This window comes from Zootoca vivipara, chromosome 2, assembly GCF_965207765.1.
Source record: "Zootoca vivipara chromosome 2, rZooViv2.hap1.1, whole genome shotgun sequence".
Taxonomy (NCBI): Eukaryota; Metazoa; Chordata; class Lepidosauria; order Squamata; family Lacertidae; genus Zootoca; species Zootoca vivipara.
In genome coordinates this window covers 4,829,265-4,852,712 of record NC_142584.1, presented here as the reverse complement: position 1 = coordinate 4,852,712, position 23,448 = coordinate 4,829,265, and the positions used below count along the sequence as shown (strand labels likewise).

Below are 23,448 nucleotides of genomic sequence, written 5' to 3'. Positions count from 1 at the left end.
CATGTTTGGGAAGGCAGACCGAGCAAATAACAAACAGAAATTGCAGAAAGCACTTACCAGCATAGGCACCCGGAGCAGAGATGCTCTCTGAGAAGGGGTCCAGTGAAGAGCTGAAAGCCAGAATCAAGAGCTGCATCATTACAGCTATAGGAGTTCCTAAATCATTTTGCCATTTTTCTCCTAGGACCTAGCCGGAACATCACAGACAATTAAGGAACATCAGCAAACAGTGGCACCATCAGGGCTGGTGCTGCATTAGACCAAGCAAGGCAGCAGATGCCAAGCTGCAGGGGACGGATAGCTCTGAGTGCCACATGGCTACCCTGGGACCCCTACACTAGCCTCCTGTCCTCTAGTGCAGTGGAGGATACCGTCCATTCACTAGTATTGAAGGAAAATCCCAGTCCAATTGGCTTCCATATGTTCCTTGGGAGAGAGCAACATCTTGTCCTCAGGCAGTAAAATGTCTTGAACTGGCCCTGGTCGCCCTAAGTCAGTGCCAACCTCCCATTTACAGATCTGAAGCCCTGCAGCCCAGGAGATCCACAAATGGCAATGCAATGTCAGTACTGTGTGTGGAGTGAAACTCTACACCAGGTGTGGGGAACCTCTGGTCTTCCAGATATAGCTGAACTACAACTCCCATCAGGCCCAGTAAACATGGCCAATGGCCAGGGATAGTGGGAGCTGTAGTTCAGCAACATCTGGAGGGCCAAAGGTTCCCCACACCTGCTCCAGACAAAGGATACGCCAAAGGATAAATGGACATCTTCAAGAAAGAAGATTCCACCTAAACATCAGGAAGAACTTCCTGACAGTAAGAGCTGTTCGGCAGTGGAATTTGCTACCAAGGAGTGTGGTGGAGTCTCCTTCTTTGGAGATCTTTAAGCAGAGGCTTGACAGGCATATGTCAAGAATGCTTTGATGGTGTTTCCTGCTTGGCAGGGGGTTGGACTGGATGGCCCTTGTGATCTCTTCCAACTCTATGATTCTATGACATAAACATAGCTGCCAAGTTTTCCCTTTTCTCGCGAGGAAGCCTATTAAGCATAATGGAATTTCCCTTAAAAAAAAGGGAGAACTTGGCAGCTATGCATAAATCTGACATCAGGAATCACAAGACAGAGAAACCAGTAGGAGAACACTTCAATCTCCCAGGACATTCTATACAAGATCTCAAAGTAGCTGTCTTATTACAAAAGAATTTCAGAAATAGACTGGAAAGAGAAGTTGCTGAACTGCAGCTTATTACCAAGCTTAAAACCATGGATAGAACAGGTCTGAATAAAGACATTGGATTCTTATCTCATTATAAATGATAACGCTATCTTTAGCCATCTCACCCCTTGCTTTTTCCTGTAAGACCAATTGCAGTCGTTAACAGTCGTCAACAGCTATCAGTCAGTCAATCACCCACTCCCACCACAAGGAGGGAGTAATACCCCTTCCCACCCTCTCACTATATATAAGGGTCTGGTGACTTCTGTTTCAGTGTATCTGAAGAAGTGTGCATGCACACGAAAGCTCATACCAACGACAAACTTAATTGGTCTCTAAGGTGCTGCTGGAAGTAATTTTTTTTATTTTGTTCTTCAACTGGTGGATCAGGACCCACTAGTGGGTTGCGGGCTGATCCAAGGTGGGTCACACCTAAAACCATGCTCCATGATTATTTTCTCTGGAACAGTAAATCTTCTAGGTCCTGAATATCTGGGAATAAGCAAGAACACTCTCTTTCATCTGGGATTAACAGGCTAATCGTAGGCATAGCTGCCAAGTTATCCCTTTTTTACAGGGATTTTCCCTTATGCTGAATAGGTTTCCTCGCGAGAAAAGGGAAAACTTGGCAGCTATGATCGTAGGTATGTTTAATCTCCCTTCAGCTGAAATTAATGTCAGGTAAGTATAGCTGAGATTCCTGCATTGCAGAGGGTTGGACTAGATGACCCTTGATGTCCCTTGCAACTCTAAAATTCTATGATATATAGGATTGCAGCCAAACTCATCTAACTGCAGCCCCTTATTTATTTGCTATATTTCTATATGTAGAGGTGTGCCAACTGATTTCTGTGGTATTTAAGCAACTATGTGTTCCATGGACCACGATATTAGTATAGATGGATGTATACACACATATTTCCTGCCAACCTAGCAGTTCAAAAGCACGTCGAAGTGCAAGTAGATAAATAGGTAGTGCGCCGGCGGGAAGGTAAACGGCGTTTCCGTGTGCTGCTCTGGTTCGCCAGAAGCGGCTTAGTCATGCTGGCCACATGACCTGGAAGCTGTACGCCAGCTCCCTTGGCCAATAAAGCGAGATGAGCACCACAACACCAGAGTCGGTCACGACTGGACCTAATGTTCAGGGGTCCCTTTACCCTTTACCCTGAACACACATATACAGTATATGACGGCCAATTCAAGATTATACTTCTTACACACAATAAAATTAACTGAAGTCTACGAAAGCTTATGTTATGTTTGCTAGTCTTTAATGTGCCATGAAAAAACCTCTTAGTTGATTTTGCTACAACATAAAAACAAGGCTACTGCTCTAGAAAATGTTAGGTAGATGTAGGGATTTCACACATCAAACGATACAATTACTCTCCCTAGTGGGGCATCTGTAAACGCACATCAGATTAAAAAGTCGATTTCACGAAAGGCAGTGAATGACTTGTAGACTGTAGAAAATCTTGGGAAGCTTCGTTTCAAAAGATGCATTTCCCAATCCTTGCCATCTAGAAATGTTTTATATTTAGATTCCATAAATATTCTCTCCTCCACCCATGGTGTTCCTGTGGTTTTTGAGCTTCAGATTGTCAAAACGCAATAGAAACTACAGATTTAAAAGGCAGGAAAGCAATATAGGCAGACTTTTCTTTAAAAAATGAATGCTGTGTTTTATTGTATACCATAGGAAACTATGCATGTGGCTATTCCAAGGGAAAGCAAACCTTTGGTATGTCTGGGTTTAAGGAAAAGGAATTTGGTGAAGCTAGTGTTGGTGTTACTGGCCTGGGCCCCTTTGGAAGCTACACTTCCATAATGCAACAGTTACTGAAATGAAAAAAGGAACATTAGAAATCAAGGCAGACGCTCTTGCATTATAACCAGTAAAACTAGTGCAATGAACTGAGTGCGATTAGGAATCTATAGTTCTCCAGATGTTGCTGTACTACAACTCCCATCATCTCTGACCATTAGCTATGCTGGCTAGGGCTGATGGGAGTTTGAGCCCCAAGAACCACAGGTTCTTTATCCCTGTTGCAAAGTATGTGCATATGTAAAAACATTCCTGATTCTTGAAATCAAAATATAACTTCTGACGATGTCATGATCCTTTTGGGCAGTGACCTCCTCCATGACCTCTCTCAGGTAGACTCACCTGCATTCCTGCAGCCAGCTCTCAATCTTTTTGGATGAGCTCCCTGTTGGAAACAAAGAAAAAGATGCCTGTTTAGTGATAGGGCTCCTCACAGACTACAGTGAAGGGTCTGGATAAGTTACTGTGATGATCCAAATGCAGCCACCTAAGGCTTGTTAGTCAGCCTCTCAGCAAACCACACTGATAGAATGCCTGATGTTGCCCCTACATAGGCAGTAGCAAAAGAAAAGGAGAATGAGGAAGAGGAAGAACACCTGAATGTGAGTAATGGAAAGAATGTGGTTTAAACATATGAATAATTAAATGAACTCATTATTTGGTAGTCATTATGGACCTGTGAGCCCTTATTGCTGCTGAACTGCTACATAGCAGTAGAGGGCGCAATTTGCATAGAAGCAGGCGGAAGAATGCTTAACCCTTCCCCTCCCTGCAGCTTTAGGTCTGCAACCACCTCCTCTAGCAGCTTTACCTCCAGCTATCTGATTACTTGTCCTTAAAAAAGTGTGTGTGTGTGTACATACATACATACATACATACATACATACATACATACATACATACATACACAATAAAATATATACAATAAAAAAGAAGAAAAAACATACATACACAAAAAGGGAAAAGGAAAAGAAAAATACCTCCAAAACAAACATTTTCAAATATGTACACAGCTTTTCCACATGGTTGCCTGCTGTGCTGGACCTCTTTTCTCCATGCTCAACGAATGAGCACTCACCATTCTAAAACTAAGTTAGAACAACCCTGTGTTAGCTGCTGGCATAAAAAAAATGACATGTATGGGAGGGGGGAATTTGTAAAAGAGAAGCAGTACTGGGAAGAGAGACATGACCCTTTCCCTTACCACTGCTTTCCCTCACAATCCAACTCTGGTGCTTTTTACTACATCAGAGATTCTAATATGTTTTTGCTGAAAAGCAGCAGGGAGGAGAGGTTGTGAAGGAAACGAAAAGAGTGTGGAAGAATTAAAACCCCTCCCCACCACCATTTGCAGGGGAGGAAAAGCAAGTGGGAAGGAGATGCTGAACCTTTTCCCCATCCACCCCTGCTTGTCTCCTGAATAGGGTTGCCAGACTCAATAGAGGACAGGACCTCTGTGCCTTTAATTGCCCTGCTCTCTTTTGAGTCTGGAAATCTTAAAGAGAAACCAGCAGACCCTTTGTTTAATTTCCAAGCAAAGGGTCTGCTGGTTTCTCTTTAAGGTTTCCAGACTCAAAGGAGAGCAGGGCAACTAAAGGCACAGAAGTCCTGTCCTCTATTGAGTCTGGCAACCCTACTCCTGAAATGCCCTCCCCATGTTGCTTTTCTCTTTCAAGCTCTGAGACCAGATGTAAGCTTGGGGTACCATTCTAGACTCTGGAACTAACAGCCTTGCACTGAACCATGGTCATGAACACTTACTTAAAAATGCAAGTACGGTAAGTCTGCCCTGTTGCATTTGCAGGGCCTCCTGCTGATTTGGCTGTATAGCTGCCAAGTTATCCCTTTTTTACAGGGATTTTCCCTTATGCTGAATAGGCTTCCTCGCGAGAAAAGGGAAAACTTGGCAGCTATGTTTGGCTGAGGGAGGCCCTTGACTGCTGCCGCAAAGTGTCACTACTGAGTAAGTGTGGCAGAGGAAAATGCAGCTCAAGGTGGCTATCACGGAGGAGGAAGCAGGGTGGTAGAGTACAACATCCCTTTCTAAACAGCCACTTTCCTGTTTCCACCCATACGCTCACCCATGGTTTATTCTTCGCACACAACCCATGTTCTGACAGACAAGGATGTGTTGCCATCCTGCCCAGTTAGATCGCTCAGAGAGCAACACACGCAGAAGCTGCTGCATTCAAAGTCCAAGTGGGTCCCCCCCCCCCTGCCCAGAAAATGCACCTTTTTATGTTCATTTTGCCAATAACATGTGAGTTGCATGATGTAACATGGGTGTTATTTTACTTGTGCTGAGGGCGGGGGGGGAGTGGAAACCTTCTGCCCATTTTCCGTACTTGTAATAGAAAAAGGAAAAGTGAGAGAAAGTGGGGGAGGAAGAAGTGCAGAGGGGATCTTGAAATGACTCAAGGGAATACATGGGTGCCTGAGTTCATGGGGGAGGCTGACAGCTCAGTGGTGGAGCTCATGGCTTGCTTTAAAAATCTCTAGAATCTCAGCTAGCAAAAGGCTAGGGTGGGGTAGTGCCCTCCAGATGTTGCTAGGCACTTTAGCCCCGGCCAGCATGCCCAATGGTGAGAACTGGAGTTCAGCAACATCCGGAGCAACTTTTCTCTCCATGGACCACTTGAAAATGCTGGTGGTGGGCCACTTAATGAGTTTTCTGCCTGCTGTAGCAATTGTAATGTAACATACTAGATGCTGCACAATTATTAATTGTATTTTATTGCTTCTTTTATTTCCCTGCATATGCTATATATTTTACTGTAATGCAATTTGCACCCCATAGAATTCAAATGGCAAGGCAGTGCAAGACAGCTCAAGAAATAAAAGAAGCACTAGAGATGCAATTTAAAATCCCTATGAGTACTGAATGCCCCATGCTGTGGACCACCTGAATGAAGTTGTGGACCACTGGTAGTCCCCAGACCACAGTTTCAAACGCCCTGATTTAGAGGATGCCACATTGGCTACCTACCCCTGAGTTAGAGATTCAGCTCTAGGATAAGGTTACCAGATTTTTTTCAATGAATGCAGGGACACATCCAGGGAACAAACAGGGCTGGGTTTAATGGGCCGGTGGCTTGATGCAGGAAGAAGAAAGGCATCATGGGAGCAAAGCTCTCACCACATCACTCTGTTGAGTCTTTGCATGTGTGAGTATTGGCTCACAGCCAAAGTGACAGAAATGCCTATCAACAAATTGACTCAGTTTGTAAGTATTGCTCTCTTCTTTCCCACCCATCCCCAATTGCTATTTCAGAGAGGCCACCCACCTTTCTTTCTAAAACACCACATTAGTGTTTGTGCATTTATCTGTTCATTCATATGATTATATGCATATGAAAAGTTTTGAAATGGGGGTTGAAAACAAGACGTTTGGGGGTGAAGCATGGGTAGATAAGCCCATCAGCACCACACACATACAGGTTCTGCATCAAACATTTTGACCTTCTGTCCAAGCTCAGTTCTGGAAAGAAAATATTTATTTGGGCAGAAAACAGTGAGGTTGCTTCCAAAGCATTTCCTTTTTTCTAAATATTATATTAGATGATAGATAGATGATTGATAGATAGATGGTAGATGATAGATAGATAGATGATAGATAGATAGATAGATAGATAGATAGATAGATAGATATAGATGATAGATAAATAGAATCATAGAGTTGAAAGAGACCGCAAGGGCCATCCAGTCCAACCCCCTGCCAAGCAGGAAACACCATCAAAGCATTCCTGACAGATGGCTGTCAAGCCTCGGCTTAAAGACCTCCAAAGAAGGAGACTCCACCACACTCCTTGGCAGCAAATTCCACTGTCGAACAGCTCTTACTGTCAGGAAGTTCTTCCTAATGTTTAGGTGGAATCTTCTTTCTTGTAACTTGAATCAATTGCTCCATGTCCGCTTCTCTGGAGCAGGAGAAAACAACCTTTCACCCTCTTCTATATCCTTTTATATATTTGAACATGGCTATCATATCACCCCTTAACCTTCTCTTCTCCAGGCTAAACATGCCCAGCTCCCTAAGCCGTTCCTCATAAGGCATTGTTTCCAGGGCTTTGACCATTTTAGTTGCCCTCCTCTGGACATGTTCCAGCTTGTCAGTATCCTTCTTGAACTGTGGTGCCCAGAACTGGAAACAGTATTCCAGGTGAGGTCTGACCAGAGCGGGAGATGATAGATGATAGATAGATAGATAGATAGATAGATAGATAGATAGATAGAGAGTTATAGATGATACAGGCTCAAGGAGTTGGCCCTATTGAATCAGGCCAAAAATCCATCTAATTCAGCACCCTCTTCTCAGAATGGCCATCCAGAGGCCTAAGGGAAGCCCCACAAACAAAAGGATGCATCAAAGCAAGCTGAACTAAAGGAATGAAAAATTGGGCCATTGATGTCAGTGGGACCCAAGTTCAGCTCACTTAGCCTGTGTCATCTTCTCCCTACCACCCCCATAAAACAGCTTGTCTACAATCCATGGAGATTGTATACACTGTCTGAAAGCACCTCACACTGAAATATTATTACATAATGAGAGTAGGTGTGAATGTGTGTAAGCAGTTTTCCCACCTTGCAAGAAACCATCCTCCAAGAATGAGGGTTCAAGAGCTTCTTGGGTTGTGCGGGATGCCTCCTCTTCAGCATGGGACCCCTCTTCTTCTACAGCCACACTTGGCTTGGCCCATGCCCTCCGGCGCTCCCAGGAAGAGTGGCTCAGCCAGGAGGTGAAGTTGTTGTCCATGACTGGCAAGACCCTAGGGGAGAACAAAATGTCAGGGTGCTGAGGTCATAGGATGCTCAGCTTTGTATCAGTTATCAATCTTGCCCACTTGGGGCAGTTTTGAGTTACTTGACTGCCTTTTCATATCCTGGGCAAGGAGTTTCTCTTCACCACCACCATCCCAGAAAGTATACTTCACAGTCAAAGAGATAGCTATGGTTCCTGGTAGAACATTCCTTCATTAGGCCAGTTGCTGAGTTGCCCAGAGCAGGCAAACAACTGGAGTTTTGGTTAAAAGTTGGGGGTGGACAGATCTGACCATTTTGTTTTCTCTCCATTTTCTCATCTTAAATTTGCTTTGCACCATTTATGCAGCTGTCCATGGAGACGTAGGTCAATTCTATGTACAGGGCAGCTGTCTACCAGCTCCATTTGGGACACTGGCTCAGACCTTACCTGCCTGCAGACTCTCTAAGCAGAGTGGTGCATGCCCTAGTTATCTCTCACTCAGACTAGTGCAATGCACTCTACGAACAATGGGCACCCAAACTAGGGTTACCAGACATCCCTGTTTCCCGGGGACAGTCCCTGGATTTGCACATCTGTCCCCGGACAAATTCTGTCCCTGGAATGTCCCCGGATTTCATTAAATGTCCTCGGGTTTCATTAAATGTCCCTGGGAAATGTGACACCCTGCTCTCCTGGAGTAATATGCAGCTGGAGGGTGCGTCTCGTTTTGAGAGATCGCGGGTGGGCGGCCGTTGCCCAGGAGGGGCACAAGGTGCACAGTTTCTTTGCTGGGCAAGGTGCAAAGCTCTTCTTTCGCACCCTGTGAAACTCTCAAAATGAAGGGGGAAGGGGGCAGGAGATCAGGGGAGACTCGGGAGTCACGGGCGGGCAGCACACCGTTGTCCAGGAGGGGCACAAGGTGTGTGGTTTCTTTGCTGGGCAAGGTGCGGAGTGGTGAGATGACTTCAATCCCCTCAGCCAACTGGAGTGGCAGCAGAGCTGGTGCAGAGCCAGGCAGCTGAGCGTGAGAGAGAGTGTGAACAAGAGTGTGTCCCTGACGGCCGGGAACTGCAGAAGTCAAATTGGAGCAGGGAAGCCTTATGTTGCTTTAAGTTGAGGCTGCTTGAGTTGAGGTACCTCTATTGCAGGGGGTTGGCCTAGATGCCCCTCAGAGGTCCTTTACAAATCTGTGATTCTGTGATCATCCCACTCAGGGCTGGCTCTAGGGGTAGGCTGGGTGGTGAGGGGCGCCGGGTTGGCAGGGGGGCGCTGCACTGCGGAGCTGCGCAGAAACCACGCTGTGCCCACCCACCAGCCATGGGAAGAAGCGGGGTGGGGGCGCCGGAGCGATCTGCGCACCACGGCGCCAGGGCGCTTGACCTGCTTAAGACGGCCCTGATGCCACTGTTGTATTCTCAAACTCTGCTTCCAACTCTACCCACCCCCCAAGGTTTCTCTCCTCCTCCAGACAGCAAAACAGCTGATGTATAGATGTAATTAGGGATAATAAACCATGAAATTTTTTTATTTTAAAAAAGTGTCCCCAGATTCATTGGAAAAAATCTGGTAACCATAACCCGAACAGCAGCATCAGGACAGCTCTTTCAGGGTGATGGTTATGTTTCTGCAATGATCTTGCACAGAGAATCCCAATGCCCCCCCCCCAGGGGGAGATCAATCCTGCATGAGGCCTCCCTATTCCAAAGGGCTACAGCAATGATGGAGAACTTGCAGCCCTCCAGCTGCTGTTGGTCTTCAGTTCTCTTCAGAGCCAGCTAGGGTTGGGCAAATATGTCGCTTTCAGCTCCTCTGAGTTTTTCATCTTTCCAGCTCTGTTCTCTTCATTTCTTCATCAGCTGCATTTTTTTGTGGGTTTCAGTTTGCATATTGTTTCAGGAAAGGCAAGTTTCCTAAGTTTGTCTTTCCATGCAAATTGAATCTCATTTATCCCTGTCCCTAGCCCCCAACACCACCTGGAGAGTCACAGGTTCCCCACTGAAGAGGAGTGGTAGCTCAATTGTTCCTCTTTGGGGTGATTTAGTTTTTCAAGGCATGCCCCATTAGGACTTGTTGAATTTTTCAACTTTCAAATTCCTAAAATGAGGGATGCTAAGAAGTCGCAACATGACTTGGGCATTTAAAATAGATTTTGGTTAAATTAATATAATTTTGCTTTTCTTGGTAAGAAAAAGTGTGTAAAATTGCATTGAAATCAGTAAAAATGATTGCAGAGTACTTGCAGTTATATTATCTCTATAAGGCTCTTTGAACACTCCCCAAATGACATCCCACACCAGGCCTGTTTCATGCTCCCTTCTAGTACTGTACTTTTGTCTGGCTAAAACACATCATTGAACTGTAATAATGCCTTTGCCTTGTCTGGGTGGAAGGAGGAGAGAAATGGATGTGTAAAAATCTCTGATGTCAAGGTCATGGATTCCAGGGCAAAAAAATGTGCATTGCAGGGGATTGGACTAAATGACCCTTGTGGTCCCTTCCAACTCTACAGTTCTGTGATTCTATTATTATTATTATTATTATTATTATTATTATTATTATTAAGTATTACATGACATTTTCAGAAGGTAAAATTAAAATTCTTTGGTTGTCCAAAAGCGGTTTATGTGCTTCTTTGTCAAATGCGAACTTATGTAGCTAACTGTTGTCCAGTCATTTAAAAAGCAGATTTGAATTCCTCATACTCAAAAAAACCTTTTAAGACCTCTCGCTGAATAAATTCACAAAAATTAAGTTTTATCCCCTAAAATGACATGCCTATCCCTTCTTGTATGTCACAGTTTGGGCTTTATTTGCTTTGGCTGAGGAGCTGTAACTTGATTCTGCGCTGACTTCCAGATGGGACTTCTGGGAGGTAAGTGTTTTTCTGAGCATTTGAACTTGGGTTTGTTTTTTGTTTCTGTGCCAAGACCACTTGCACTGGATGTAATGTGAGCCATCTCCCTTTACCTCCAGGAGAATGAGGAGCACAGCTCTTATCACAAGCTGCATTCAAGGCCACAAGAGGCTGGCTTCCTCCTTGCGGTTTGAGCTTATATCAGCAGACCATCGAAAGAGCCTGAAACGGTTAGAGTGGGTGGTGGGATAAGCCAAGTTTCATTTAAGACCGTGATGTTTGTCATGTAGGCTGCCTTCCGTCATATTGTTTCTTAACAAATGAGCTGATGTGGAGGTGGGAGTAAACTAGATCAGGACCCCCTGCATGGGAGAAAGGGTCTCTGCTGTAGTCCCCATCAGAATTCCACCACTCCCTGCCCCGCCAGGGCTGCTTTTTGCAATTCGAGGGAAGCTTCCATTAGTGCCAATGGGCAGATTCATCCTGTTGCAAATGGAAATGGGGAAGAGTTGCCGTATGCTGAGTCAGCCCATTGGAAACTCTAGCTCAGTCTTCGCTGACTGTCATAGGTTCTCCACGATTTGAGGCAGCTCTACTTGGATACACTGTGGATTTTTAAATAAAGTGAATGTTGGAAAGGCACTGTTAAATATCTGGTCCTCTCCCATCTGGGAAAACAAACCTGAGTGGTACTGCCTCCTGGGAACTTCTAACCACTCTGAGAGGGTGCAGACCTGGGTTTCTTTAGCATCATTCATCTCATTAAGGACGTGAAAGACACAGCAGTGAGCACACCCTACATGGAAAAGTGCTTGTAGTTCACAGGAGAGAAAGAGATGGCAAGTAGGGGAAGACATTTTAAAATCTGAAGACATTCCATGGTACAGCTAGAAGAGAAGGGCTAGAGCTCCTCTGAGAGAGTCTGTATTGTAAGGGGAAGGGCTGCGGCTCAGCAGCAGAGCACCTGTATTTGCATGCAGAAGGTCCTTGGATCAATCCCCAGCATCTCCAGGTAGGGCTGGGAAAGACCTGCCTGAAATCCTGGCGAGCCACTGCCAGTCAGTGCAGGCGATACACAGCTCCATGGACCAATGTTCTGACTCAATAGAAGGCTGCTTCTTTCCTGTCCCTCTAATCCCTTCCGGGGCTCTTCCACACGGCAATTTATTGTGAACTCAGCGCTGCTCATGCATGCCAGTTCTGCACAGCATGAAAACAGAGAGGTTTTTAATATTTGAGGTTTTCTGTGTTTTAATATTTTGTGGGAAGCTGCTCAGAATGACTGTGGCAACCCAGTCAGATGGCTGGGGCATATTATTATTATTATTATTATTATTATTATTATTATTATTATTCACCCAACACCATATTTCCCCATTTATTCCTGGTTTACCATTTCCATGGAAAACCCAATAATTTTCTTAAAAAACCCTGCCGAAATAATAAATCATTTTTTAATCATTATGAGTTTGTTCTGAACTGCATAAATTGTTTGCTTTTGCTTTACTGATATGGTAGTGTGTGTGTGCACATATGCAAGCTTATATTGGATAGAATATATTGTTTGCTCCTTTTTAAAGCTTTGTTATTATTATGAGCCACTTTCAGCTCCACATTATTGCTGAAAAGTGGTATACAAATATTAAATCAAATCACATCACATTTTGGGGGTGGTTATGAGATGGCACTGTGATGAGAACCATGAATCAACAATAAACTGCCGCATAAAAACATCCTCCCAAGAGCATTCTCTTTCTCCACTTGCAATCCTCTCCCACCCCACCCTATTGCTCTCCTCCATCACCTCCTTCTCAATATCCTCCTCATTCCCATTCCATATCACCTCCACTCGTTTCCTCACCTCTGTTCAGAGGATGCTGTCAGAATTAAGCCTTTCTATTCAGAAGCAGGTCCACAGCCCGTGAGTGACAGGGCCACACCTTAATTCATGGTGGCTGCTACTTACCCGGCCCTGGGAAGAGCATGCTGGGTCCTAAGTGGAGCCCCTGGTGAATCTGGCATCACGCTCTGCATCTCAGCTGCCCAGAGCAGGACTATTGGAGGCCCTTGCCCATTCCTGCCCCTCTCCCCACCTCACCCAATCTGCGTCAGCAGAGACTGGAGGAAGCTGATCTGTTTTCAAGAGGAAACTTTCATGCTCATCTCTTTTTTTGTTTTGTTTTTTCTCATGAAAACCTCAAACGGTGGCTCACATCCGGCTCTCACCCACCCCGTGAGGGAAAAGCGTAATGGGCTGCTGAGTGAAAGCGGTAAAGGCGTCAGCAATGTATTGGCCTCTTAGGCTTGGCCTGGAACTATTTATTCTCTCTCTCTCCTTACTACATGCCCTTTTCTGTGCCATCTTGAACTCTATGCTTGCTTGCCTGTTTAAAATAGTTCACCATGCTTCATTGTGGTGTTCCGACAGTGGCAGACTCTCCTTCCTTTGAAGTTTTAAAGCAGAGGTTGGATGGCCACCTGCCCTGTATGATCTAGTTAAGATTTCTGCATGGTGGGGGGTTGGACTAGATAACCCTCAGGGCCCCTTTCAATTCTATGATTATATGATTCCATTATCAGAAGAAAGCAGTTTGCACACAGTATATAAATGCAACATATTTTGAACAAATGCAACAATATACATCAGACTAAAAAAAACACCACCCATAAAACTGAAGAACATATACAAATGGAAAGAACAAGCTTTGTCTTGGGAAGAGCTGTATAGCTCAGTGGCAGCCTTGCATGCAGAAAATGTAGGCAATACTGGGCATAAGGGATCTATCTGTATCCCTGTGCCTTTGGAATGTGGCAATCAGAATGGTGCATGCATATCATTGAAAGGAGAAGCTGGATGTGATGGTGCCAGAGTTTCATGTAACACACAGCTACCTTTCACCATCTGCCTTGAAAGTATTGGGAATGCCTGTAAACGACAGGTCGATTCCTTGATTTCCTTCCTGGAAATTGCCCTTTGCTAGGCCTTGGGCTGGTCACTCCTCCTTAGTCTCAGTTCTCCGTGTACAAAATGGGAAAACACAGATTTTGTAGGATCATTGATATGGGAATGAAATCGAGATGTAATAAGAGAATGAAAAGTACTATAAAGCCAATCCTGACCATTGTAATACATCAATGGCGCTCAAAGCACTGCAATGCACACACCTTGTGCATATTCCTGTGGCCACAACATCACATTTACAGGTGAGTTTAAGTATCTCAAAAGACAGTTTTCTGTGAAAGTTTTGCAGGTGCGCAGATAGTGCAACGGAACAGACCAAAGCATGATCCCCTTCTCTGCCTGGCTGACGCCTTCTTGGAATCTCTGTCTCAGAAAGAGTTTTTTGCTTGTTGAGTGAGGTGTTTTCCATGAATTGTGAACCTTGACATCTCCCCCTCCTGACAGGAACATGGCAAAGGGAGTGAGGCAAGAAGCACATTCCTTCCTCTCCCCAGAATACAATCTTTTCCTGAGGAAGAAAACAAGAGTGTCACGAGGTGTTGCAAGATGTTCAAAGCCTTGAGCTGTAGCTGTGGAGGGTTGCCAGCTGAACCAAACAGAACCATCAGCAACTTGAGCAGCAGCTTGACCTGCAGAAATAAAACAGATGGAGCTTTTCAGGGCATGAAGATAATAACAATCTCTTGCAATCAGGTATGCAAGCACACCTGAGAGCCAGTGTGGTGTATATATTTGGTGGCAACCGTCTTGGCCAGGGAGGGCAGGATATAAATAAATGTATTATTATTATTATTATTATTATTATTATTATTATTATTATTATTATTTACATATTTTATTGTTGTAGGAATATTTATAAACCACCAACTCATAAAAAATAAATTCAGGTAGGTAGCGGTGTTGGTCTGACGCAGCCAAAATAAATAGAAAAATTAAAAAATTGTCCAGTAGCAACTTAGAAACCAACTAAGTTTGTTCTGGGTATAAACTTTCGTGTGCATGCATCTGAAGAAGTGTGCACGCTCATAAAAAATAGTGAGACTGCATAAAACAAAATAATTAAACCAGCATAACTCTATCATTAAAGCTATAAAATTACAATAATACAGAACAGATGACTGCAGATTAATCCTTTAAAAAAAATGCTTGGCAAAAAAAACATATTTTCAGTAGGCAACAAAACATCAGATTGTAGGAGCCTTTCTGATTTCCCTAGGAATAGTGCTTGGGGTAGAGCACGAGACTCTTAATATCTGGGTCATGGGTTTGAGCCCCACATTGGTAAAAAAAAAGATCTGCATTACAGGATGTTGGAGTAAAATGACCCTTGTGGTCCATTCTAACTCTACAAGTCTATGATTCTAGGAAATCACTGGTGCTACTGCAAGAAGAACCTTGGTGAATAAAAGTACCTGTATGAACAGTTTTAGTCACTAGGTGGCAATGGATGTACTTCTATTGGAGAGAATTCAGGCGTTAGTTTCCTATTACTGTCAGAGAGAGACAAAATCCTGACTGGTGTGACCGCTAAGCTACCCATGACATGGTGACAGAAGAGGAATGTAGGTATTCACAACAGTGGGAAGGTCCCTAGCTCACTGACAGAGCAGAGTCCTTGGTTCAATCCCTGTTTGATGTCATACTGTGTTTTAATTTGTAGGAAGCCACCCAGAGTGGCTAGGGTGGGGAACCCGGTTGAGAATGAGGGTGGGGTGGGGGGTGGAATACAACAAGCCTTTCAGTCAAAGACTTAAGAGGAACACCAGCTTGTGATAGCCAGAGGATGAAACTCCTCACCCATTACAATGGCTAAAGGCAGTTATCCACTAGCTACGGTAAATTGACTGCTGGGAGGTGGCATTGTAAATACATAGTTAAAGGTAAAGGGACCCCTGGCCATTGAGTCCAGTCACGGACGACTCTGGGGTTGCGGCACTCATCTCGCTTTACAGGCCAAGGTAGCCGGCGTTTGTCCGCAAGATAGCTTCCAGGTCATGTAGCCAGCATGACTAAGCCACTTCTTGCGAAACCAGAGCAGCGCACAGAAACGCCGTTTACCTTCCTGCCAGAGTGGTACCTATTTATCTACTTGCACTTTTGGCGTGCTTTCGAACTGCTAGGTTGGCAGGAGCTGGGACCGAGCAACAGGAGCTCACCCCGTTGCGGGGATTCAAACTGATCGGCAAGCCCATGAAATAAATTACCAGCTTCCTGGCTCAGCAGCTGTGGGGATTCCCAGGCTGGGCATTTCCAAAACGATGTTCTATAATGAATAGCCGGAGCTAAATCCAATTTGAAAGAGAGAGTGGCAGAAGCCCTTAGCTGTGTGTTCCACTTTTGAAAATGGCATCTTAAATGCATTTCCATCAATAATTGACAATCCCTGCGTGGGAGCTGTACAGGACCTTGTTACACTGTGCAGCAAATGGAGAGAAGTAGTATTAACACTTTTGAATTATGGTGCTGGAGGAGACTCTTGAGTCTGCAAGAAGATCAAACCTATCCATTCTGAAGGAAATCAGCCCTGAGTGCTCACTGGAAGGACAGATCCTGAAGCTGAGGCTCCAATACTTTGGCCACCTCGTGAGAAGAGAAGACTCCATGGAAAAGACCCTGGTGTTGGGAAAGATTGAGGGCACTAGAAGGGGACGACAGAGGACGAGATGGTTGGACAGTGTTCTCGAAGCTACAAACATGAGTTTGACCAAGCTGCGGGAGGCAGTGGGAGAAGGGGTGCCTGGCGTGCTATGGTCCATGGGGTCACGAAGAGTCGGACATGACTAAATGACTAAACAACAACAACAGTATTAATGCCAGGCTCTTTGCACATGCTGTTGTTGTTGTTGTTGTTGTTGTTGTTGTTGTTGTTGTTGTTCAGGAATGGGCTGGAAAGGTCTTGTTTTAACCAAGGATGCTTTCAGAATCATGAGAGCAGGCACTGCACTAGGGCTCAGGTAGGAGTATGGTGCTGAACATTACAAGACAATCCCATTGGCCACCCACTTGAATGGGTAATTTCGCTGCAAATCTGTGCCTTGCTGGAGTGTGTGTGTGTGTGCAGTATGGAAGTATATACAGACAGGGCATAAGTGAAGCAGGGAAAAGCCCTTTGACTGCAGGGATTTGTACCAGGAGCTATCTAGACATAAGTCAGTTTGTTCACAGATCTGCTGCACAGGGACTAGTAGCCCCAGAGATGGTGGAGGAGAAATGAGAACTGAAAGGGACAGATCATCCTATCATCATCCAACTCTCTCTCCCCTTTGCTGTCCCAGACTCAGGAATATCCCATATTCCAGGCCTGAAGCTGCCAGGATGCTTTCTTCTGACCCAGTTAGTTCGCCGGCCAAAACTAAAAAAAAGAAAGAAAAACAGCCAACCTTCCAAGATGTGTAAATTAGTGATGAAGCTGTGGATTTAAAGCTGCAATTAGCTTCTTCTGTTTGGTGGGGGAGTCTCTCTGCAGCAGCAATATCTCTCAGCCATTGAGGTGTAGCCTGTAAGCAGATGGTGGTAATAAAGCTAAGCTGAGCTGGAGCTGGACACCCTGCCTGGATGGGAGATGGGCCATAGCCCTTGAGCTCCCCAAGGAAAATGATGTAAATGCAATCAATAAATGTGGTGTGGTGTCAGAGTCATTCTCCCCACCCCACCCCACGTGCATACAAGATGCTGTGTACACTAAAAACAATTTGATTCGTGTATAAGCTGTGTACACCCTTCAAAGAAAACCCTCTCCACAAGGAATTCTGGGAACTGTAGTTTGTGAAGGGTGCTGAGAACTGTTAGTACAGTATGCCCCTCAGCCCCAGCACCCACAGCAAACTACATTTCCCAGGATTCCTCGGGAGAGGAGCATGTAAGGCTTTAACTGCATGGTGTATATGCAACAGAGCTGGCCCACTCATAAGGCTGGGTCAGGCGGCTGCCTCCGACAGCGCCCTCCAAGGCGCATCACCACCATCCCCCCACCGAGCACTGCCGCCAGTCTCCCCAGCCTCTGGGGGCACAGAGAGACCAGCAGAAAAGCTCTGTGGAATGCCTCCCCTCCTGCCAAGTTGGCGCAACAACATATCTAAAACCATAAAACATCGAGGGTTAGAAACCTTCCGATGCAGGGCTGCCTTCAGGTGTCTTCTAAAAGTTGAGTAATTCTTTAACTCCTTGACATCTGATGGGAGGGCGTTCCACCACTACCAAGAAGGGAACCTCTGCCTCGTTCCCTGTAGCTTCACTTTTCGCAGTGAGGGAACCAGCAGAAGACTTTTGGGGGAGTCCAGTGTCCAGGCTGAACGATGGGGGTGGAGACGCTCCTTCAGGTATACTGGGCCAAGGCCATTTAGGCCTTTAATCAGCACCAACATTGGTAGATTAGACCAGTAGTCTTCACCCCTTTCAGACACAAGGATCAATTTTTAACACTTTCAGGTGCAGGACCCACTTTTAATAGCTACACTGGGAATGTATTTTATTGCAAGTTATTTTATCTGTTTCATTGTTATGTTTCATTGTTGTGTTTATTTTTGCTGCTGCTGCTGCTTTGTAACTGTTGTGGGTCACCCTGAAAACGTTTACATTGAAAGGAGACATAAGTAAGCATTTAAAATGAATGAATTTTACAGGTGAACAATCTAGTAAAAATCATGAATGGCCGGACCTCCAGGAAATATTACTGGATACACACGCATGCCACTGTACATGGTCTAGTAGAAAAATATCCTTGAGGAAATACAGGAGGTGTCATCTTCTAGGAATTCCATGCCTCTTCCTCAGAGGAGATAGCTCCAGGGCCTCATCTAGATAGGATCCTGACACTCAGCATATTTATCCAATGTTTGGGGATGATGGGAGTTATAGTTCAACACTATCCAGAGGGCACCACATTGGCTAACCTTGGCCTTATGTCTTTGTAGGACACAGGGCTGTAAAAAGCTTTCCTGCCAGGAGAACCCAGCTGAGGATAAGATATCTTATAGCATGACTTTACTGGACATTCCACCTCTGCAGTCCCCTCTCATAGCTGCCAAGTCTCCCGTATTCCCCAGGAAACCCCCATTTTTCCAGCTGTTCCCAGCCAGAAAAACGATTTTTTTTTGTTTTCCCCCAGTTTATTCTGGCGCGGTGGCCATTTTGGAACTGGGCGGAGCATGCTCAGAAGTGACTTTTGATGCTGCTGTGCCCAGTTCCAAAATGGCTGCAGCGCGACTTCTGGTGTGGCGGCCATTTGGGAACTGGGCACAGCAGCATCAAAAGTCACTTCTGAGCATGCTCCGCCCAGTTCCAAAATGGCAGCAGCACTACTTCCGGTCCGATCCCTTATTTCTCAGGCAGGAACTTGGCAGGTATGTCCCCTCTTTGATTCCAGAAAACAGTCTCGTGGTCAGGAGATCTTCCTCTGTGTTCCACTGATGCTATAACATTTATGTTTGGATCAGAAAGTTGCTGCATCTGATATCCTCATCCTCTTCCTCCACCCACCACCCACTGGCCTAATATTATCTCAGACCAGATCATTCCACGAAGCACAATCCTATTAACCACAGCAGATGAAAGTCAAAATTGTCTCTCTTGCTTAGACACAGTGAGCTCTGCTGTGAGCACATTAACCCAAAACACTCTCTGAAACCAGTGACTAACCTAGTCAAGGAGATTAACATTTCCCTTAGGGAGACAAAGCCTCAAAAGCCATACTGTCTTATGTCTAGGTCTATTGTTCTAGAGACATTACAGTATATGTGACCAACAAAAATATCAGGTGTATGTCTGCTACCACTCTCCTGCTCCATCAAATCAAGGAGCACCCATGTCCTAAAACATCACACAACACATTGTCTCCACCACCACCACCTCTGCACTTTATCACATTGGTTGCCACTAGAAGGGAGTGGCACCAAGTACAACACAAGGATTTGTCGGGACCACAAACCAGGCAACTGGTTTATTTCAAAGGTGCCTGCACCAGCTCTATAAATGTCTTGGTGGGAGAGACCCAGCACCTGCACTTTGTAAAGAGGTGCACAGGGCTGTAACAGCTCATCAGATGAATGGCCTCCTGATCTCTACCAGCTGCCTGAGGCATAAAGAGGAAGAAGTAAAAACATATACAACAAGCTCACAGTGGACTCTTGGATTCTTTGATGTGCTGCCATTATGCTGCTTGACAAATTGTGTGTTTTATGATTATGGAGCACCAAAAATTTAATAATAATAATACCTTTATTGTCATTGTACAACCTGTGTGCAATTAAATTAAACGAGCCCCCCCCCCCAACACTCAATCTCTTATCGAACAACACACCACCTCACAAGTCAATTTCGCTATGTTATTTTCCATTCAACAGCCTAACAGCCCACGGATAGAAGCTATTTTTTAGCCTGTTGGTACGGTTGATAATACTTCTGTATCTCCTGCCCAAGGGTAGAAGATTAAAGAGGTGATGGCCGGGGTGTGAGTCATCACTGAGAATTTTTCTCGCTCTTCTAAGGCAACGATCCCTTGCGATGTCATTCTAGCGGACTCAAGGGACAGCCCATGATATCATGTGCTGTATTCACCACCCTCTGTAGAGACTTTCTGTCTGTGGCTGTCGGGCCTGCATACCACAGAAAATATATAGGATTGGTGCAACTGCCGATGTTGCTAGTATTAATAATCATAGTAATTAGAATAATCCCAATGGATATTGCAGTCTATGAGTGACAACGCTGCCTGTGTGAACTGGCTCCAGGTATCATTGCCAGCAATTGAGTTGCTGGCAGTATTCTCCACTAGAGAGAATCTGGTTCCTTCTAATTCTTTGACTCAAACCCCCAAACTACTGCCAAGATGCTGGAGATGCTGACCAAGACACATTTCATAATGTTTTTGGAGGTATACCTAAGAAGTTTTTGTGTGAAAACTAAAGTATGAATGAGGCAAAAGCATGTCCCATTCACATGACTGGATACATATGGATCTCAAAGGTGCACTCATCAGGAAACTAAAGCTAATAGCAGACTGTTAGCAGTGTGCCCTATTTGATGTCCGGTCCAGTTTGCTGTCTTATAATATATGGAACAAGTCATAGCTTACAATGAAGGATGAGTATCAACAGATTGCATCAATGGCTCTTTAAAGTAAGAGATTTTGCCATACACTTACAATACTGCCAGCTCTGTTTGTGTTGTTTATTCCCGCAATCTGCTGTCTTTTTTTAAATTTATTGTTTATTTAACATAGTTATTATAAAATACAAACAAGCTTTTACAAATACACACATAAATATATATTTCAAATAAGTGCATATATATGAAAAAAGAAAGAAAGAAGAAAAAGAAGAAGAAAAAAGAAAAGGGAAAAAGAAAAGTTGGAAGGATTTCTTAGGAAGTATGTTCATTTTGACAACTGATATTCTGCCCCATAATGAAAGATGTAATTTATTCCACAATTCCACATCCTCCTTGATTTCCCTCCAAACGCTCTTCAAGTTGTCTTCATACAGATTTATACTTTTTGGTGTCATCCAGAGACTTTACCTTGTTTTTAATTTCTAGGCCTATCAGTTGCTGTAACTCTTCCCTCTCCTTTGCATCCATATTCTTAGTTATTAACATCGTTTTTCTATAATTAACCTTCAAAGCTGCCACCTTCCCATATGTGTTAATTATTTCTAATGCTGTTGGTATATTTTCCTTTGGATCTTGTGTTGTTATTACTAGATTGTCTGCGAAGGCTCTCACTTTATAGGTTTTCCTTCCAACTACTATTCCTTTTAACTCACTTTCATTTCTGATATTATTTAGGATAAATTCTATCACCATAATGAATAGCAGAGGTGAAAGAGGACATCCCTGTCTTGGTCCTTTAGTTATCGGGAAGGTTTCGGTCACACTTACATTTATTATTTATCTAGCTTTTTTTTGGTCATAAATTGCTCCTATTGCTTTTTTCATTTTTCATTTTATTCCCATTATCTCTATTTGTTGTCTCATAAACTCCCCAGAGACATTATCAAATGCCTTTTCTGCATCAAGCAGCAGTAACGCCGCTTTCTTATCTAAATTCTAAATTAAATACCTAAATTCTAGGTATTCCAGTATATTCACTATGTTCCTAGTATTACTTGATATATGCCTCCTGAGATCAGGTGAGTTACGCCTTGTCACCCGTTTCTGTCTCTCTCTCGAGATATCAGGAGCGCAGATTCTCAGGAGTATGGGCTTTGCAGGACTGGGGCCCTTCTGAGCTTGTGCTGGAGAAGCAAAGCGCGGCTGCTCAGGTGAAGCCACTTGATAACGCACTGCACCTGGTGGCAAGAGCCGGGAGGGATATAAGCCCAGCCTTTCCCTTCGGCTCTTTGCCACAGCATCGCGTTCTCTGCCTCACTGCGTCTGGCCGCTTGCTTCCTGCCTCCTGATCTTCGGACCCTCGCCTTCATGATTCCTGCCTCCTGACCCTCACCTTCGTGACTCCTGCCTCCTGACCTTCGCCTGCCTGACTCCCTGCTTCTTGACCTTTGGACCCTTCCATTCGCAACTCCGGGCTGCCTGACCCTTGGCCCCCTCACTACCCAGACTCTCTGCCCTGCTCCCGCACCGCCATCTTGCCCCCGGTCCTGATGTCCTCAGCCGGGACTTCAATCGCCCGCCGACTGGACCGTGACACAGATCCCCACCCAACTGTAGGCAAAGTGCTCTGGAAGTCCAGCTGTCTTTGCCTTTTGTACTTGTCTACAGAACTTTTCTACAGAACTGTCAGTTGTTATATGAGACACATCAGCATCCATTTACTGAAGCCAGCATGCACCTGAACACTGGATGATGTTGCCAAAAGGCAAAACAAACCTTTCAAGAATTTTCTCTTGCTTGCATCTCACATTTAAGAGGCTGAGAGTCTGAACCCCATGCATTCATGTTCTGAAAGGTTTCTCATTGTGTGCCTTCCTGGCTGCTGCAGTCACAGGAAGGGAAACTGAGAGAGGCTTCACAGAGTGAACCTTGGCCATAATACACCACAACTGTGCCCCAAATAATTGTTTTGGGGATGTAGGGGCAGAGAAGGGAGCACCAGAGGGTCTGAATACCCCCATGTTTGGCTGAAGCTCAGTTGAAGGGGAATGGTACAATAGAGCAGAACTCCCATCAGCCCCAGCCAGCATGGGAAATAGGGGTGATGGGAGTTGTAGTCCAACACCTACTAGACGGTGTCGTGTTGGGTACCCTTTAGCAAGATAATTTGCTGTTGTCCTGGATATTGATACTGGTATCTCAAACCACATCAGAGGGAAGCAGGCTGAATAAGCCAGCACACCAACTGCCCAAGATCCCTTGCTTAGTGCATTGGTGAACCCTTGCTAAATGGCCCTGAGCAACATAGAAGTGTAAAGGTCCAAGCTAGATCATTTCACCTTTAAGTGCCTGCCTCCTTTTAGTTCTTGAATCTGTTGGAGGAATGATGCCTACCTTAGAGCTGTCCCTGGTCCTGGAAGGGAAAGCGGGAAGAGCAGTCACAGTAAAGTGAGGAAAGGTTTGCTATCGCTGCTCTTGTAGACCAAACATAATTCTTGCATTGGGTGTGAAAGGTCAACAGTTCAATTTCCAGTCATGCTCTTGGAGACATGTAAGCAGATCTGAAGAAGGGAGCACAGCCAAAGCACACACATTGCATGAGAAAGAACCAGATTTAAACCCCAGCATTTCCGATTAGATGATTCTCAAGTACCAGGATTGAAAAGGACCTCTACCTAAAAGAGCTTGGAGATCTGTTGACAATCCAAGCAGACGGTGCTGGACTAGATGGATCAATACTTTGATTTAGGGAAAGGCTGCTCTGTATATGCCCTTTGTGTAGACGGTGCCGGCTGCTCTGT

At 44.8% G+C, this 23,448-nt stretch overlaps 1 protein-coding gene across 4 annotated transcripts in view; it reads right to left on the bottom strand.

Annotated features, from left to right (window-relative positions):
- TESPA1 (thymocyte expressed, positive selection associated 1) overlaps positions 1 to 23,448 on the bottom strand; it is a 47,430-nt gene that overhangs the window by 5,769 nt on the left and 18,213 nt on the right. The window contains exons 1-5 of one of the 4 annotated variants that reach the window (XM_088661215.1): positions 23,042 to 23,208; positions 12,605 to 14,229; positions 7,625 to 7,809; positions 3,386 to 3,428; positions 58 to 110 (exon numbers count right to left, since the gene is read on the bottom strand). In XM_088661215.1, the coding sequence (XP_088517341.1) occupies positions 58 to 110; positions 3,386 to 3,428; positions 7,625 to 7,809; positions 12,605 to 12,672 (349 nt within the window). In that variant the 5' untranslated portion in view covers positions 12,673 to 14,229; positions 23,042 to 23,208. Of the gene's footprint in view, positions 1 to 57; positions 111 to 3,385; positions 3,429 to 7,624; positions 7,810 to 12,499; positions 14,230 to 16,980; positions 17,311 to 23,041; positions 23,209 to 23,448 lie in introns of those variants that run through there. The other 3 variants (XM_035107927.3, XM_088661214.1, XM_035107928.3) reach the window with 3 other exon arrangements.